At 41.6% G+C, this 18,360-nt stretch overlaps 1 protein-coding gene across 8 annotated transcripts in view; it reads right to left on the bottom strand.

Moving 5' to 3' along the window:
* SIK3 (SIK family kinase 3) overlaps window positions 1–18,360 on the bottom strand; it is a 147,806-nt gene that overhangs the window by 68,142 nt on the left and 61,304 nt on the right. Inside the window, exons 1-2 of one of the 8 annotated variants that reach the window (XM_044996854.1) lie at window positions 15,503–15,550; window positions 8,259–8,401 (exon numbers count right to left, since the gene is read on the bottom strand). The exons of 6 other annotated variants lie outside the window; for them this stretch is intronic. In XM_044996854.1, coding sequence (XP_044852789.1) covers window positions 8,259–8,315 — 57 coding nt within the window. In that variant the 5' untranslated portion in view covers window positions 8,316–8,401; window positions 15,503–15,550. Of the gene's footprint in view, window positions 1–8,258; window positions 8,402–15,502; window positions 15,563–18,360 lie in introns of those variants that run through there. One more of the 8 variants, XM_044996860.1, reaches the window with a different exon arrangement.

Below are 18,360 nucleotides of genomic sequence, written 5' to 3'. Positions count from 1 at the left end.
TGTACAGCAGCAAGCACATTGTCACTGCTCAGCTAATGAACTATAATTAACAGTAAACAATCATAAGAATTTAAGAACTGCCATAGTGGGTCAGACCAAAGGTCCATCAAGCCCAGTATCCTGTACTCTGACAGTGGCCAATGCCAGGTGCCCCAAAGGGAATGAACAGACAGGTTATCTTCAAGTGATCCATCCCCTGTCGCTCAATCCCAGCTTCTGGCAAACAGAGGCAAGGGACACCATTCCTGCCCATCCTGGCTAATAGCCATCGATGGACCTATTTTCCATGAATCTATCTAGCTCCCTTTTGAACCCTGTTATACTACTGGCCTTCACAACATCCTCTGGCAAGGAGTTCCAGAAGTTCATAGAATCACAGAATCTCAGGGTTGGAAGGGACCTCAGGAGGTATCTAGTCCAAACCCCTGCTCAAAGCAGGACCAACCCCCAACTAAATCATCCCAGCTTTGTCAAGCCTGACCTTAAAAACCTCTAAGGAAGGAGATTCCACCACCTCCCTAGGGAACCCATTCCAGTGCTTCACCACCCTCCTAGTGAAAAAGTTTTTCCTAATATCCAACCTAAACCTCCCCCTCTGCAACTTGAGACCATTGCTCCTTGTTCTGTCATCAGGTAACACTGAGAACAGTCTAGATCCATCCTCTTTGGAACCCCCTTTCAGGTAGTTGAAAGCAGCTGTCAAATCCCCCCTCATTCTTCTCTTCTGCAGACTAAACAATCCCAGTTCCCTTGGCCTCTCCTCATAAGTCATGTGCTCCAGCCCCCTAATCATTTTTGTTGCTCTCCGCTGGACTCTTTCCAATTTTTCCACATTCTTCTTGTAGTGTGGGGCCCAAAACTGGACACAGTACTCCAGATGAGGCCTCACCAATGTCGAATAGAGGGGAATGATCACATCCCTTGATCTGCTGGCAATGCCCCTACTTATATGGCCCAAAATGCCGTTAGCCTTCTTGGCAATAAGGGCACACTGTTGACTCCTATCCAGCTTCTTGTCCACTGTAACCCCTAAGTCCTTTTCTGCAGAACTGATTCCTAGCCATTTGGTCCCTAGTCTGTAACAGTGAATGGGATTCTTCCGTCCTAAGTGAAGGACTCTACATTTGTCCTTGCTGAACCTCAGCAGGTTTCTTTTGGCCCAGTCCTCTAACTTGTCTAGGTCACTCTGTATCATATCCCTACCCTCCAGCGTATCTACCACTCCTCCCAGTTTCGTGTCATCTGCAAACTTGCTGAGAGTGCAGTCCACGCCATCCTCCAGATCATTAATGAAGATATTGAACAAAACCGGCCCCAGGACCGACCCTTGGGGCACTCCGCTTGAAGCCGGCTGCCAACTAGACATGGAACCGTTGATCACTACCCATTGAGCCCGACGATCTAGCCAGCTTTCTATCCACCTTATCCAGTCCATTCATCCAGCCCATACTTCTTTAACTTGCTGGCAAGAATACTGTGTATCAGAGGGGTAGCCGTGTTAGTCTGGATCTGTAAAAGCAGCAAAGAATCCTGTGGCACCTTATAGACTAACAGACGTTTTGGAGCATGCTCCAAAACGTCTGTTAGTCTATAAGAATACTGTGGGAGACCGTATCAAAAGCTTTGCTAAAGTCAAGGAATAACACATCCACTGCTTTCCCCTAATTCCCCAGACCCAGTTATCTCCTCATAGAAGGCAATTAGGTTAGTCAGGCATGACTTGCCCTTGGTGAATCCATGCTGACTGTTCCTGATCACTTTCCTCTCCTCTAAGTGCTTCAGAATTGATTCCTTGAGGACCTGCTCCATGATTGTTCCAGGGACTGAGGTGAGGCTGACTGGCCTGTAGTTTCCCGGATCCTCCTCCTTCCCTTTTTAAAAGATGGGCACTACAGTAGCCTTTTTCCAGTCATCCGGGACCTCCCGCGATCGCCATGAGTTTTCAAAGATAATGGCCAATGGCTCTGCAATCACATCCGCCAACTCCTTTAGCACCCTCGAATGCAGCACATCCGGCCCCATGGACTTGTGCTCATCCAGTTTCTCTAAATAGTCCCGAACCACTTCTTTCTCCACAGAGGGCTGGTCACCTTCTGCCCATGCTGTGCTGCCCAGTGCAGCAGTCTGGGAGCTGACCTTGTTTGTGAAGACCGAGGCAAAAAAAGCATTGAGTACATTAGCTTTTTCTACATCCTCTGTCACTAGGTTGCCTCCCTCATTCAGTAAGGGGCCCACACTTTCCTTGACTTTCTTCTTGTTGCTAACGTACCTGAAGAACCCCTTCTTGTTACTCTTAACATCTCTTGCTACCTGCAACTCCAAGTGTGATTTGGCCTTCCTGATTTCACTCCTGCATGCCTGAGCAATATTTTTATACTCCTCCCTGGTGATTTGTCCAATCTTCCACTTCTTGTAAGCTTCTTTTTTTGTGTTTAAGATCAGCAAGGATTTCACTGTTAAGCCAACCTGGTCGCCTGCCATATTTACTATTCTTTCTACACATCAGGATGGTTTTTTCCTGCAATCTCAATAAGGATTCTTTAAAATACAGCCAGCTCTCCTGACAGTGTGTTGCACGAAAAAATACTTTCTTGTGTTTGTTTTAAACCTACTACCTATTAATTTCATTGGGTGGCCCCTTGTTCTTGTATTATGAGAAGGAGTAAACAACACTTCATTTACTTTCTCAATACCACTCGTGATTTCATAGATCTCTATCATATCCCCCCTTAGTTGCCTCTTTTCCAAGCTGAAAAGACCCAGTCTTATTAATCTCTCCTCATATGGAAGTCGTTCTATACCTCTACTCATTTTGTTGCCCTTTTCTGAACCTTTTCCAATTCCAATATATCTTTTTTTGAGATGCGGCGACCACATCCACATGCAGTATTCAAGGTGTGGGTCTATCATGGGATTTATATAGAGGCAATGTGATATTTTCTGTCTTATCCATCACTTTTCTTGATGATTCCCAACATTCTGTTTGCTTTTTTGACTGCCGCTGCACATTGAGTGGATGATTTCAGAGAACTATCCACAATGACTCCAAGATCTCTTTCTTGACTGACAAGGAGTGCGGTGGCACCTTAAAGACTAACAGGTTTATTTGGGCATAAGCTTTCGTGGGTAAAAACCCACTTCTTCAGATGCATGGAGTGAAAATTACAGATGCAGGCATTAGATACTGACACATGAAGAGAAGGGAGTTACCTCACAAGTGGAGAGCCAGTGTTGACAGGGCCAATTTGATCAGGGTGAATGTAGTCCACTCCCAATAACTGATGAGAAGGTGTCAATTCCAGGAGAGGGAAAGCTGCTTTTGTAATGAGCCAGCCACTCCCAGTCCCTATTCAAGCTCAAATTAATGGCGTCAAATTTGCAAATGAATTTTAGTTCTTCAGTAATTTTCACTCCATGCATCTGAAGAAGTGGGTTTTTACGCACAAAAGCTTATACTCAAATAAATCTGTTAGTCTTTAAGCTGCCACTGGACTCCTTGTTGTTTTTGTGGATACAGACTAACACGGCTACCCGGTTTCTTGAGTAGTAACAGCTAATTTAGATCCCATCATTGTATATGTATAGTTGGGATTATGTTTTCCAATGTGCATTACTTTGCATTTATCAACATTATTATTATTATTAACAAAATGGCAGATGAAATAAAATTAAAATAAAAAAATTAATGGAGATATCCTATTTCCTAGAACGGACCTTGAAAGGTCATCGAGTCCAGCCCCCTGCCTTCACTAGCAGGACCAAGTACTGGTTTTTTCCCCCAGATCCCTAAGTGGCCCCCTCAAGGATTGAACTCACAACCCTGGGTTTAGCAGGCCAATGCTCAAACCACTGAGCTATCCATCCCCCAAATGTTATGTAAACATAATAATAATTAGCAAAACGTTAACTCAGCCAATCACTTGGATGTTCCCTAAACCTTTTCTTCCCTCAGTTATGAAAACTTACCCTCCACCAAAACTACTTTACGGTTCCATATACAGTAGACCCTCAGAGTTATGAACGTCTTGGGAATAGAGGTTGTTTGTAACTCTGAAATGTTTGTAACTCTGAACAAAACGTTATGGTGGTTCTTTCAAAAGTTTACAACTGAACATTGACTTAATACAGCTTTGAAACTTTACTATGCAGAAGAAAAAGGCTGCTTTCCCTTTAATTTTTTTAGTAGTTTACATTTAACAGCACTGTACTGTATTCACTTTTTTTTTTTTTTGGTGTGTGTGTGGGGGGTGGTCCTCTGCTGCTGCCTGATTGCGTACTTCCAGTGTGGGGTTGACTGGTCAGTTTTCTACTCTATTGTGGAATAGAAATTTCAAGTGTACATTTTTAAAGTTCCTCAAATAAAATATACAGATTACAGTTTTCTGCTTAAAAATATTATTGGTTAAAGCCAGTCAGTTTTGTAGTAATTGCACCCACCACACCTCCATATCCTCAAAGTCTGAACTTCTACCACACCTTCCTAAAGATCTCATCTGGTGCTGTAGTTTCAGGGTTCAGAAGGACGGGATAGACAGCACAATGCCCTCTGCCCATTCCCTAGAATTAAGATAGCCCAGTGGGCCGGCCAGCTACCTTCACGCTGACAAGCCCAGGAGGAGATCATCTCCCCTCAGTCTCTACGGGGACTGTTGTGGGGAGAAAAGTTAATATAGTGAGAAATGACCAAGACTGAACAAACCTGTCCAGTTCACCAAAAGGTTCATACACCTCGAACAAGGTTTGCTTTTGTTATGAAGTTTTGTAAAGCTCCTCTCCTGACTCAAAGCACAGTCCGGAGATCTGAACTGCAGCCTGGCACTCAGGACACAGTTTTATTAAGGGTTGCTCCTGACAATCTGATAGACTCCCAAGTTTTGAAGTTACGGATTTCAAAGAATAAAAGAGTAAGTGCTTTATCTATAAGCATCACAGCACTGGATCGCTGGGAAGCCCAGGTGGGGTGGCGGAGTCTCTCTTGACTAGGTACCAGGTTATTTACTGTACACAACCGCACTATTTTAAAATCTGAAGTAATGCCCTAGAGTCACTGGGGTGTCTACTACAGTAAAAATGGCAGACAACCCAGGGCAAGCTGTTGGCAGATTCTGAGGTCTCAGGGTCACATGGGAATGGCAAGTCTGTCACACACACGAAAAATTCCAGCTCTGGTTTCAAAAGTCACTCCTGCTAGAAATGACTATATCCAGCAAACCAATCTGGTGACTGGGATTAGATGCAGCTGCCTGAAACTGAGTTAGAGCTGAGGGACAGGGTGAAATGGCAAAAAAATTAGGCCCTTTCTCCACTTCCTAAAATTGCAGGGCACTAACAAGCTGTGATTAATGAGGTGACAAATTGCTGCTGTCATGTTCTAGGCTTGCAGCATTCTTCAGAAGAGTAACCTCCGTTGTGCAGCAAATATGTGAGCAGTGCAGATTTTCATTAGTTACACTTTTGATAAGCCTACAATATGTGGTTAAGAGGACAGCGCTGAATGGCAGACTGGAAAGCTAAAGGAGTCACATGGGACTCAAAGATCTCACAATCGCATTCTTTTCGCTGAGAGGATTTTCCCAGTAAGAACAAGCTTTTGTAAAGCTTAAAAAAGAGGGGAGGGGGAGAGGGACTTTCTTCAGATAGGAGCAGTGAAGATGGCACTGAGAGCTATCAGAGGTTTAAAAGGACAGCACTGTACATGGGAACAGGTAGAATATTCCTGAGCAGCTTTATGTTTTTTAAAGTCACATTTCAGAAGCTATATATCTGCTTTAGGGAATCTGATAAAGCCATATGGCACAGCTGTGTTAAGCTGGTGGACATTTCATGGCCCAATGCAAGACAGATACAGATAGTATATTTTGGTCAGTGTCTCAAACAAGAATAACTGAATTATTACGCTCTCCTTTCTGACATCTGACTGATTACATTAGGATTTGGGTGGCTACATTACACGACAGTACGTGTGAGATATGAACTCATTATCCAACTGCACTGCTGTGGGCTTAATACACTATCTTTAATAAAAATATATCAACCACAAAAAATAATTGCTGTCACAATGAGGACATAGAAAAATACCAGCTAGAAGAGCTATGCAGCGCTGTTGTAGCAGTGCAGTTCCAGGATACTAGCAAGAGAAGGGGGTGAGGTAATCTCTCTTATTGGACCAACGTCTGTTGGTGAGAGTGTCACACTTTCAAGTCAAAAGAGCTATAATTTAAATGCTTGTACTCAAAGTTTAATCCAATGGAAAAGCCCTTGAACAGACCAACACATTCACCTTAAACAAGAGACTTGGCACTTTCTAAATAAAGGGTCTGCACAGACAAATGCTTTGGGTACCAGAGGTAATAATATAAGAAGATCGTTGTCTCTTGGGAAAAGTCTGGGGGAAGTTACCTGTGCTACAGACCCAGAAAACACAGCGCCTCCCTAGGAGCTGGCAAGAGGCAATGCGGGTTAAGTTGGTAATGGGAAATTTCTGGGTTATCACTCAGCATGGAAGCAAGAAGGGCAAGGGGGAAGTTGGGGGCTTAAACAACGAAGAGTCCGGTGACACCTTAAAGACTAACAGATTTATTTGGGCATACGCTTTTGTGGGTTAAAAACCCACTTCTTCAGATGCATGGAGTGAAAATTACAGATGCAGGCATAAATATACTGACAGATGACTTGTAAGGTAACTCCCCTTCTCTTCATGTGTCAGTATATTTATGCCTGCATCTGTAATTTTCACTCCATGCATCTGAAGAAGTGGGTTTTTAACCCACAAAAGCGTATGCCCAAATAAATCTGTTAGTCTTTAAGGTATCACCGGACTCCTGGCTGTTTTTGTGGAAACAGACTAACACGGCTACCCCTCTGATATTTGGGGGCTTAAGAGCATTTTCCAAGACACAAATAAAGTTATTTTCCCCATGCTGGCATTTCCCGGCAGCCGTGTCTCCTTCCTCATTATAGATGATTCAGGTTTTCACCACAGTAAAACTGGCTCTGACCACATCAGCCAAGCTGACTTCCTCCAAGGCCTAGTCACAGGGAAACAACTGAAACAAATGCTACCCTCCTTCAGAATGACAAAGTAGTGTAGACACTTCCTACAGCAACGCAAAGGGTTTTTCCATTGCTTAAGGACCTCCAGCTCCTTAAAGCCATGGTAGCTAGGTTGAGAGCATTCTGCCATCAACCTAGCTGCATCTATACTGGAGGTTAGGAACAAATTTTATTTCCCTAATGAGTGCCTGTTCATTTCATGAGCTGCATAATGAAGTGTTCAAGTGGGTGATTAACTGACTTCTCCATGACGTTCTAATACCCTGGCATGGCACTGAACTACATTCTTACTCTGGCTGGAGAACAGGTAGTGGGCAAGATTTAAAGAAGTGTGTAAGTGACCTAGCAGCCTAACAGGAATTAGGCTAAGTCACTTAAGCACTTCTTGAAAATCTTACCTGGTTGTCCTAACAGTACTCACAGGTTCAGCCTTCCTACAGATTACATAATAAGCCAGGGGGGATGTGATTCAGCCAGAGAGAGAAACTAGAGAGATTTTAAAAGCTCCCAACAATAAAAGAACACTCACTGATCAAACCAAGAGGCTTTGCTGTGCCTCGTTGCCTTTCACCTTCCCACAACTACTTCAACACCATAGACTTTACTCTCAGCTTTTAGTGAGCTATACTGCAAGAGCATATTAATGTTTGCATGGGATGCCTCAGGTGATTTGTAGTGGGATATGGAGGCATTACTTACGTGTATGATATTTGCACAAAGAGGTCTTAATCAGGATCAGGGCCTCATCATACAAACTTGTAGTAAAGAGACACTCCCTGTCCTAAACATATCCTATCTTAGTTCATTAACAGATGCTACAGGTGGGAAAGGTGAAGATGGAGGATAGGATAATTCAAGCATATTTTCAGATAGACTAGCTGTGTGCAAAACATAACCCACTGCCTACCGAGCCACCCATCACTGACAAAAATGTAGTTTAAGTTCTGTAGTGACCTTCATTAGTTACTATTTCACAGCAGTTTGAAGGCTTATGAAAGGAGTTGGCACTATCAGCCTAGTTCTCAATAAACAAGTATTCACATCTCTCACAAACACACACACACAATCAATGTTCCTGCTGGCAGTCTCAGGATAAACTACATCTCTATTCTTAGAGGAGCACCTTCCAGGACAAAGTTGAGATGCACAGGCTAAGCAATGTGAGGAAGCTTACACTGCTGCTGCTTATGCTGTAAAGTACCTACTCTGTGGAGACAGCACATCAGTTTCCACTGCTGATAACCCAGCTTCTTCACCTGCATTGAATTTCTATTTTAGCTTCAAAGACAAAAGTAGCCCCACATTGATAATGAGCATCAGAAGAAGTGTGGGCAACTCAGGTTTCACACTGCAAAAGAAAGGAACATTCATGGTGAAGGAGCCAGAAGTAATAAGACTTCCACAATATTCCTTTACTTATCTGGAAAGAGAACTCCTCAGGAGCCCTATACAGTGTGCTGAAAGCTGGCGAGCACCCACCCTCAGACCTTCTGTTACCATGTACAGTATGTGGGGAGTACATTAAATGAAGTGTAAATCAGACTACAATTAGAAGCGGAACAAAACCATTTCTTAAAAAGTGAAACACAAACAAAAATCTGAACAATTAACAATTCCATCATCAAAAGCTAATCAAGCTTACAGATTATAAAAACCATGCCAGCTCACAGCGTACATGTTCCTTCAATTTCTAAAACATTTAAGTGTTTTCTCACTCCCTTGGAGCAGACTAAAATTTAACCTAGTAATTTGAGAAATAGGTTATTTAAGCTCGAGACAACAATTTAGGTGAAGAAGATACCTCTTCAAACTGAGAATTGCACTTTGGGGTCTTCCTCTCAACAGACAAAAACAGGGGGTTTCAGGGTGGTTTTCGATTGAATTGTGCTCTCTATTTTTTGGATTCTAGAGCCATATCAAGAGTTTGTGAATTTGCCTGGCAAAAAGCATGGAAATTTCAACTACAAAACATTATTAAAGGAAAAATAGACTGCAAGGCTACCAAGGGAGAGGCACTGAAATGCTACATGGAGAAGCCCAGAAAAAATGTTCCCTTATCACTGATATTGACATCATCACTTACTGCGCTGAACATTAAATCATAACGGAGAAAAACTACAGCCACTTAACGTTTTCAGTGCAAGTCTCATGGCAGAACAAGCAACCATGGAATGTTAACAGAGATATTAACTCTTGGGGCCACCAACCTAATGCAGCAGCAGCATTGTATTCAGAAGTGCTTCAGCTCTTAGTCCCCTCAGTTTGTATGACCTAATGCAATCCAGTATGAGCAACCCTTTGACCCTATGGTTAAAACCAAGCTTCTGGGGCCTCCCAAAGCCTTTGGGTCTTATAACTGCCTGCCTTGCATCCAAGGAATCTGTCACTGCAGTGTTATCTCTATGGCACAGTGAAGGCAAAATACTCTTCCAACTTATAACGCTCAGAATCAGCCTTGCATTTAAAAACCAAAGACTGATCCAGCAGGACTCATTTTTAAGAGCATAGGTGACAAAGTCTTGGACTGCTCAATGCTAAGTGCTCTGCCATTGTACTCACAAATAGCACAGTGCTCAGATAGTTCTCATAGCTGTTGAGACAGCTCCCAAAATATAAAGACTTAGCTACAGGCAGGAAGGCTTTAAAGCAGCCATGCTCCTCAGAATAAAACAACTCTGAAAGGCTTGGCACTTAAAAAAAATAAAAAAATAAAAAAAAAGGCACAGAATTTCCATTACATATGTTTTAAGGCCTCAACACTACTCTGGTCAGACTTCATTATGGTACAAGAACAGGTACTAAGTGAGCCAAGGACTGGAAGTGTGGCAGCAGTGGCACAGAAGAGAGAATAAGTAGTAATACAAAACCCGCTTTCTTCAAGCAAACAGAGAGGCAGGAAGCAGTGGAGACAGCCTGATGAACCTGCATATAGAAGAAGAGACAGCTGCAAAATCAGGTGGGACAGCAGCCAGAAGGAACATGGAAAGGGGAGCACAGCGTGCCAGGATAAGGAGTAAGGAACAGCAGTACCTGAACATAGACAGAGGAAAGCGGGGGACACTTAACAGATAACCCAGGAGAGGAACAGCTCCTCCTAGTGAAAGCTTAAACTGATTTTGAAATCAACAGTCAAGCTATCTACATAGTGCTAAAGGAACAGACAATAGTGAAATAAAAAGTGATGGTGCCATCTCAACTATTCCTGACAGACTTCAGAAGACCTTAATTGAGCCAGTTACTATGCAATCAAGCATTGAAAACACTCTTCTTGGTATCTGTCATCGTGCCAGGAGATGGGCTCAGGGTCTGCAAATTAACTGCTAAAACACCTGATCCCATTGACTTTAATGGGACAAGGATGTAACCTTATGTGCATATTAGTGGCTGTGTAATGAAGATGAAATGGAAATATTGAGCAGAAAGTTAAATTGCATCCCAAACATTTTCCTTTTTAAAGAGCAGTCCTTGAGACTGCAGGCTTTGGCTAACTCTTGCTTTCTCCTTTCCAAGCTTCCAAAAACCACCGTCATCATTACCAAGTAAACAGCCAGAAACATTTAAATTGCTCTTTTTTGACCCATAATTTCCCAAAGTAGGTCAGGTCTGAACGTCATTATTGGGTTTTTCATTCTTTCAAACCTATTGCACTGCAATGAGCTGGCAGGGATGTAGTAACTGAGGCAAAATGCTGCAATAAATTTCAGAAGCACATACAACTTCTACTTTTGAACTGTTGTGTTACTAAGAATGTTTGTGCTCCTACAGTGCTCAGAGGATATCTCAGAAGGCAAACAGACCAAAGATCGTACTGAGTGATTGTTTCATCATCAAAAACAGCTGCCTTGAAAACAGAACCAATTCACTATTCCACACACAAGCGTGGTCTGCTAATGCAACTATGCTTTAATGGCTCTGTCTTTAAAATGTCAGCTATCACTTTATACGCATGCATCTCTCCACTGGAAGACAAGGTTTACAACAAATTAAAACCCTCTTCCATTGTCATTCAGGCACAAAACATTGAACAATACAGAGGAACAACAACAACAAAAAGGGAGGGGGGCATTCGCTTTAAAAGCTAGTCCATATCAGACACAGTGTAGGAGAAAGGCAGGCCAGAATATGAGAGTGAAGAAAATAACCCACTATGATTGCAAAGAGATGAGCTCATGAATCAGCTAATAGCAAATGCTGAGTTAGTGCTATAACCTCTTCCAGTAAAGGAAAGCAAAGAAATGGGAAGTCAGAGGATTACATGCAACCCTATGTCAGCAACTAACAGCGCAGGGCTGGGGACCTGAAAGGATATGCTGTGCTTTTTCCAACATTTATTGGAAAAGTTCCTGGGGAGGATTTTAAAATAGCAAATGTTAATTCACTACCAGTTAAAGAAATCTCACAGCTTCATTACTAGACTCTTGCTTTCTAATGACAATTACAGTGATGTTCATCAAAACATGTGTACTTGCTATTTAGAAATGTGATGCCTACTTGGACAGCTGCACAGGTGCATATTTGTACTAAATATAGAAGTCTCATATTATGGTCATAATTATCCTACATAAGTGTGCATAATGGGCACTATACTATTCCCAAACAGAAGTGCTATTGGTTTAACTTCACCCATAGCAGGGTGTGACACTACACCCTATTCTTCATAGTGATATTATGATATGATTATAGCATAATTATGATGCATTTTCTATAAGGTGGGTCATGTGAGGTGTCCTTGGAAAAGTTATGATTTGCTGAATATGATTATCCTATTTGCATGCATGTATCATTTTTGTATCTGAAGTTATGAATATTGACTATATCTGTATTTCAAATGTAGTTACACCTGGGTGACATGCACTAGGCAAGATGCTTTCAGTCTAGACAGCTGGTTGGGAAAGGCCTATTTAGAGTAATGAGCCATTGGGGAAAACAATAGGCCTTAGGAGAAGCTGATCCCCCACCTGGTGACCCTTCCTGAGAATGCTCCAGACAGCCTGTAAGTAATGCCTGCTAGGACTCTACAAGGGCATGTGACCAGGCCACATGACTCTGGACTCCATATTGGGGTGTCTGTATTTTTCCACACACTGGTCTGGGAACAAAGAGTTCCGCTATATGCTAAAGCTATGTAAGGCAGGGAGTGACATCATCTCTTGTTCTTCACTCCCCACATAAGAAAACTCCTGGATACACCTAAGGAACAAAAGACTGAACTGGGGGAAGTGCTGGACCCAGGCTAAAGGGATTTCTAGCCTGTGTATTTAAAACCTGGGGATTCCAAGCTGCAAACTAAGTGCAGTGTAGGTCCTGAGAATCTGCTTGTACCATCACTCAGGGTCAGAAACTACTAATTCATAGTCCATCTAGTATGTTACGCTTAGTTTGCATTTTTTGTCTATTTGCTGGGTAATCTGCTTTGATCTGTTTCCTATCCCTTATAATCACTTAACATCTATCTTTTGTAGTTAATAAAAGTTGTTTTATGTTTTAATTTAAACACCGTATGCCCTTAAGTGAAGTGCTGGGGGAGGGTGGGGGGATTTCAGCGTGGTTTAACACAGGCTTGTTGCATTTCCTCTCCACATTGAAGGGGAGGCGAACTGGATAATCAATTCATACTGGCTGCGGTTTGGACCAGGCCAGGACAGTACATCTCTAGGGTCCTAGGCCTGGAAGCTGGTGGTTATTTTGGCTGTAGCTTCTCTACTGTTAGTTTATGCAGTGACTGGTCAGAGTCTGCATGTAATTGCTGCTGGGTGTGTCCCTCCCTGTGTGAATGCTGGTGGAAGTGTAGGACCAGGAGCAGGTCTGCAGCATGTCACAGCAGCACAGCGTGAGAGGGAGCCCAAGCTGGTGGGTCAGAGGGCTCAGTGGTACCCCAGTTCCAGTTGGCACCCTGGGGGGAACCCATCACAAGATGCACACACACACACACACAACCAGAGTCCCTACCCAAAGAGTTTACAATCTCAAAGGGCAAAGACAAAGTGGTACGCCGTTACCAGTTGCACATTTAGTTATTATTCTATTTCAATTATTGTAGTATCTGCTACTATGATTGACAGGATTATTCTCATTATTCTGGGTTAGACAGAGCACTGGAGGCCTCACAGGACTTGACTAGATACCCAAGAGGGAAATTGAAATTCTGAGCAACATTCAATTGTGTTAAATTGATGTGTATGTTAAAGAATATGAGGGGAACAGATGAGAAAAATCTTTGAATGATTAACTATTGGTTACCATAAAGTACACAGTACTCAACAAAGAGGAACTGTCTCCGAATTTAAGTATTTGGAGAGGAAGATTAAAATAATTTAGAGATTTTTCAGCCACAGAGACCTGCATCCTCCATTTAGAGTTCTCATATGCAGTTATTAGTTGGTAGTTAAAAAAACTACTTCCCAGTAAGACACTGGAAGTTGGTGGAAAAACCACTTGAAAAAAAATCTTTGCATTTGAGCCTGAGACTACAGAAAGGAGGAGTTAGCATTCTGTCCCCTTAGGATAGACTTCCCTGTCTGTCTTCAGTGACTGAAGCCCAAATAATAATTCATTTGACACGTGAAAAGTTAAAGAGTCAGGGTGGGATGCTGTTAAATACTCCCTGGGTCATTACCATTTCTACACTCTCAGTTTGCATAGCAGCAAGCTCAAAGAGGGGAAACTTGTAACCTGAACTATCTGAGAGCCCTCTCGTAGATTCTCCACTTGCTGGCCTCTCTACTTTTCATCTAACATCATGCTCAATTCTACATAGTCAAACGCAGAGATCTGTGGGGCCAGAAGATTTTATTTTTCCAACTCTCTTCAGCAAAGCTCCTGATTAGGAATTGTGCACCTTCCTCAACCATAGGATGGCCAACCACACAGGTGTTTGGAATTTAGCAGGATGAATTGATTTAAATCTATGTAATTTAAATCACCAGTGTTAATCATGATTGAAATAAGCAAGCAGGAAATGTATGATTTAAATCATACAGTTTTGCAGTCATACTTTTAGTTATTTTCCTAAAGAAAGGTTGATATAATTAAAACACACTGATATGCAACTAAAAATAGCCTTGCCACTAAATTTGGTAGTTTTTGCTCACCAGCAGGCTACACTATATCTATGCACATTTAAGCAACTATATAGCTCAATACACATTTGTTCAGATTTTTATTTTTTTACATTTTATTATGTTAAAAATATTGAATGACGGAATTCTTATTTATTTGATTATTATTTTTTTAAGTAGTCATTTGTAGCAAACTACATTTGGATATAAATAGGAATGCAATTAAAATGCACAAAAACAGCATTTTAAAATTATTTTATTAGTTAAAAAGTTTAATCACTTTTAAATGCAAAACATGTTTTGATAAACATAAGGAAGCATCTGTAGTTAGTGAATTGAATTGACTGTTTCTGATCACCATGTCTTTCAAGATTTTAGAACTAGTAGAGCTAATCCTCTCACATTTTATTTGTATTGATAGATTGAAAACAGAAAAGGGCCCCTTCTTGCTCTTTCGACTCCCAACTGTTTTTTTAACTTTGAATGAACTTAGTCACTTAACTGAGCTAGTTGAATAAACTGAAAGAAAATACTCTCTCTGCATAGTGTCATAAGTTGATTTAGCACTTCAACAATCTGATTCCAGATATTTAGCCAGTAACTTCCATCAGTTCAGTGGCTTAACTTTAAAACTTTGGCAGCCAACATGTACTGCTTGAATATTATTTTTTTATTTAATTGAAATGTTCATAGATTATAGTAAATTCAGGCCCTAAGTCATTATTTAAATTTAATTTTTAAAAAGAAAATAGTATTTAATTTTTTTTTTAAATCAAGATTTAAATAAAATCTATTTGATTATTTTTAATCAATTTTTATTCAGGAAAGATAGTAGTTGGAAAGTAGCAATGTCTTTACACAGGTGTTCAGCAGACTGCTACATGGACCATCTCTATCCTCAAGAGGATAGTGAGGGCAAAATACCAGATCCTGAGAAAAGTTATGATATTAGAAGCAGCACACACACTCCACAGTCAAAACGGTCTAGCTCAGATCTCAGTGAGCACAGAGCCAAAGAATTTCTGCACAAGGCTCCACACAATTTCTTTGCAGTAACAACTACAGTATTTTGAGCTATGAATTCAGGAAGCCATTACTATTGGAAGCTCTGAACAGTAAATACTGGTTAGAGCAAGAAAATAAAGGGCATGGGTACACAGAAGTCTTTACCTCTAGGGCAGACTCAAGGCACTTAACACATTTCTGAATGTCTGGAGACTGTCCAAAGTCTGGAGACTGTTCCATGATACAAATGTTTGTAATTCATGTAGAGATTGTTGAGATGAGTTCCTGTCTGCATCCTGTAAAACTTGCCCATACTGGTATTGCCCTGGCCTCTTCTTTTGTCATTCAGTGTTGAACGCATTCTAAACCAATATGCATTTCCTCACCTTTTGGGGGCGAAGCCAGACTTTAAGGCACCTGCTCCCCTACATGGTGTAAACTTTGCTTGTGCCAATCAGAAACGAACACAAACAGGTTTTGGGCCCCGTCCCCTATGACACTTCTATGATGTCATAGTGGGTACTTTATGGCCTGCCTGCCATGTGCAGGCAGGGAGAGGAGAAAGAAAAACGAATCCTGTGTATACCCGTGTATTCTGTGTATACCCGTGTATCCTGTGTATACCTGTAACCGAGCCTGATCACCTCGAAGCCTCTCTCTCAGCTCACGTGTTTCAAACAGAGCTTCTACGTTTGCCGGTCGTTATGCGTTGGTTTGTATTTGTAAGTATCAGTCATTACTAAATGCTGCATCTTTGTTTATAAATATTGTTAGTAGATATTTTAGTCATTGTGTGTTTTAAGTTTTATTAACTCTATTAGCTAATCATCCGCTGCTCCCTTACCCCTTGTAATTATCCCCAATAAAACTTTTAAATTGATTAAGTTTAGTGTGTGTGTGTGTGTGTCTGCAGTTTGCATCGTGACCCACACTCTCCTTGCATCCCTTACCAATATAGTCTGTTGCCACGTGCAGCCTGGTAAATAACAGGCCTGCATTTTTCTTTCGCCCCTGCGAGTCCGTGGCAATCCACATGGCGTCACGAACAGGATGCAAGGAAGCTGGGCCATGCCCGTGGCACGCTGCAGACCGCGCAGATGATGAAACTGAACAGTTCCAACATTTGCAATTTCACCTTTTTACTAGCCAAAATTCGACCAATCCAAAAATAGAATGGATCTGTTCCCTTGGCTCGGGCAAAACTCTAAAAGGCTATACTGTGCCTTTAACCCTGGCAGATACTCTGAGGATGTTTCCACCGTCCTGTTTAGCATGATATGCAAGGCCCTTGATCTGTGCTCTGTCCTCCACGGGGGCACAATGTTTGCAGCTAAACAGGCAGCCCCAGGCTCTCCTAAAGATGATAATGAGGAGAAGACAGAAAAGGTAGAGCCCATCACTACCCCCCCACTCAAGTACCTCTCAGAAAATTTTGCCACCCCCATATGAAGCTCCTAAAACTCCTCTGTATCCAGCTCTGCCAACAGCCCCAGAATTTACTGAATCTAAAACTGTAGCAGAAGCTTTGCCTATTGCGATAACTAACCTTGATGGAGTTAATCTTTCTTGGCTCAGGTCTCGCTATCTTCCTAGGTTGCTCTTCACACACACACCCCTTCCCCTCCTCCGCCTCTCCTCACTTCGGCTCTCTCTCTTTTTGTTTTAAAAGTTATAGTTTTTACAGAAACCTCCAAAAAATAAAGCAATTGAAAATGGAACAAAACAAGAAACAAAAAGAAAACAAGGTAAAAACTTTAAATACAGTAAATTAATTATTTTAACCCTTCAGGAATACAACAGCTGGAATTATTCCTAACTTTCTTGAAGATATGGTTGCCAAGCAACAGAAGTGCACTCTTTGCTTCTTATTCTAACCACTAACTAATATTTGTAACATGGGCTTTTCTTATTTCCATATAGCAGAGTTTTAAAATAATGTTAAATATAAAGTAATGCAAAATTCCTTGTTACCGAATTAATAAAAGTGTATTGGTATTTGCCAAATGTATTGTATCAAATTTATGCTACAAGTTTTAAATAAGGTAATAATTTGTTTGCTGAAATGTTTAACCCTTTTACTTTTTATTTTTGGTTGTGTTATTTTGTATAAATATGAATAGAATTTTGGCGCCATTTGCAGCAGAGGTAAACCATAAACATTTGTATCCAGGATCTAAAGTCTGGGGAGCATCCAGCCTAGCCTGCTATAGGCATGTTAATCACCATGAGTTAGCTAGCAATAAGCTCTAGGTAAAAAAAATTAAAAGCCCTAAAAGACTAATTAGTTGGTCACTGCTATTAATTGTGAAGCAGACTAATTACACCTCCATTCTCAGAGGACAGCACAGTACCAACAGACCTGCTACACCTGTGATGCGATCATGAAGAGGTGGCCTGATTGTTCTATTGGTCACACAGGGCTATACGAGGTAAGAGTCGGGCACTCAAGAACCATTCTACCTGGAAGGTCACCAAACAGGCTATTTCACATTTGTGGGAGAGAAGGGAGGGGGAATTTATGACATTGGGGGAGAGGTGATGTCACAGGTAGACAGCTCTCAGGTCATTTAGGGCTTTGTAGGACATAACCAACTACCCCAATTCCACCCAACAATCATGAGGCAGCCAGTGCAGATCTTGGAGCACTGGTGTCATGTTCCCAGCACGATGTTTGGCTTGATAAACAATTAGTCGCTGTGCTCTGCACTAGCTTCAGTCTCTGAACAGTTTTAAGGTACAGTCCCACATAGAGCACATTGCAATAGTCTAATTTTTACATAACAAAGGCAAGGGTAGCAACTGCAAGCCCCACATCCAAAAGGAAAGGATAACCTCTTGGCCAGACGCCGATGGTAGAAAATTGACCTGCGGTCAGGAGCCAGTCAGTTACAAGAATTTGGATTTTGCTATGTCTCATATGGTAGGTGAGCAACATATACAGGAAACACTGACAGTTTAACGGGCATGTATATTTCCAAGAATGCCACATTCACAGATCAGTTTGGGGGTGAGTGGAAATGTCCTAGAACCAAAAGACAACTTTCACTAAGATTCTTAACGGAGTCTGATTAGAAATTCCAAGAACTATGTGCAAAAGGGTCACTAAAGAGTTGCATAGCCAAGTAATGTTTCACTCAGCCGACACTATGAGAAACTGGTCACCACCTTCCCGCTTGCTGATTTAAATCATGATTAAGATTGGCAATTTAAACCACTTGGATTTAAATCAACCCACCCTTGGTCC

This window comes from Mauremys mutica, chromosome 22 (assembly GCF_020497125.1).
Source record: "Mauremys mutica isolate MM-2020 ecotype Southern chromosome 22, ASM2049712v1, whole genome shotgun sequence".
Classification (NCBI taxonomy): Eukaryota; Metazoa; Chordata; order Testudines; family Geoemydidae; genus Mauremys; species Mauremys mutica.
Note: the sequence above shows the minus strand (reverse complement) of the source record. Positions and strands in the feature narration are given on the sequence as shown.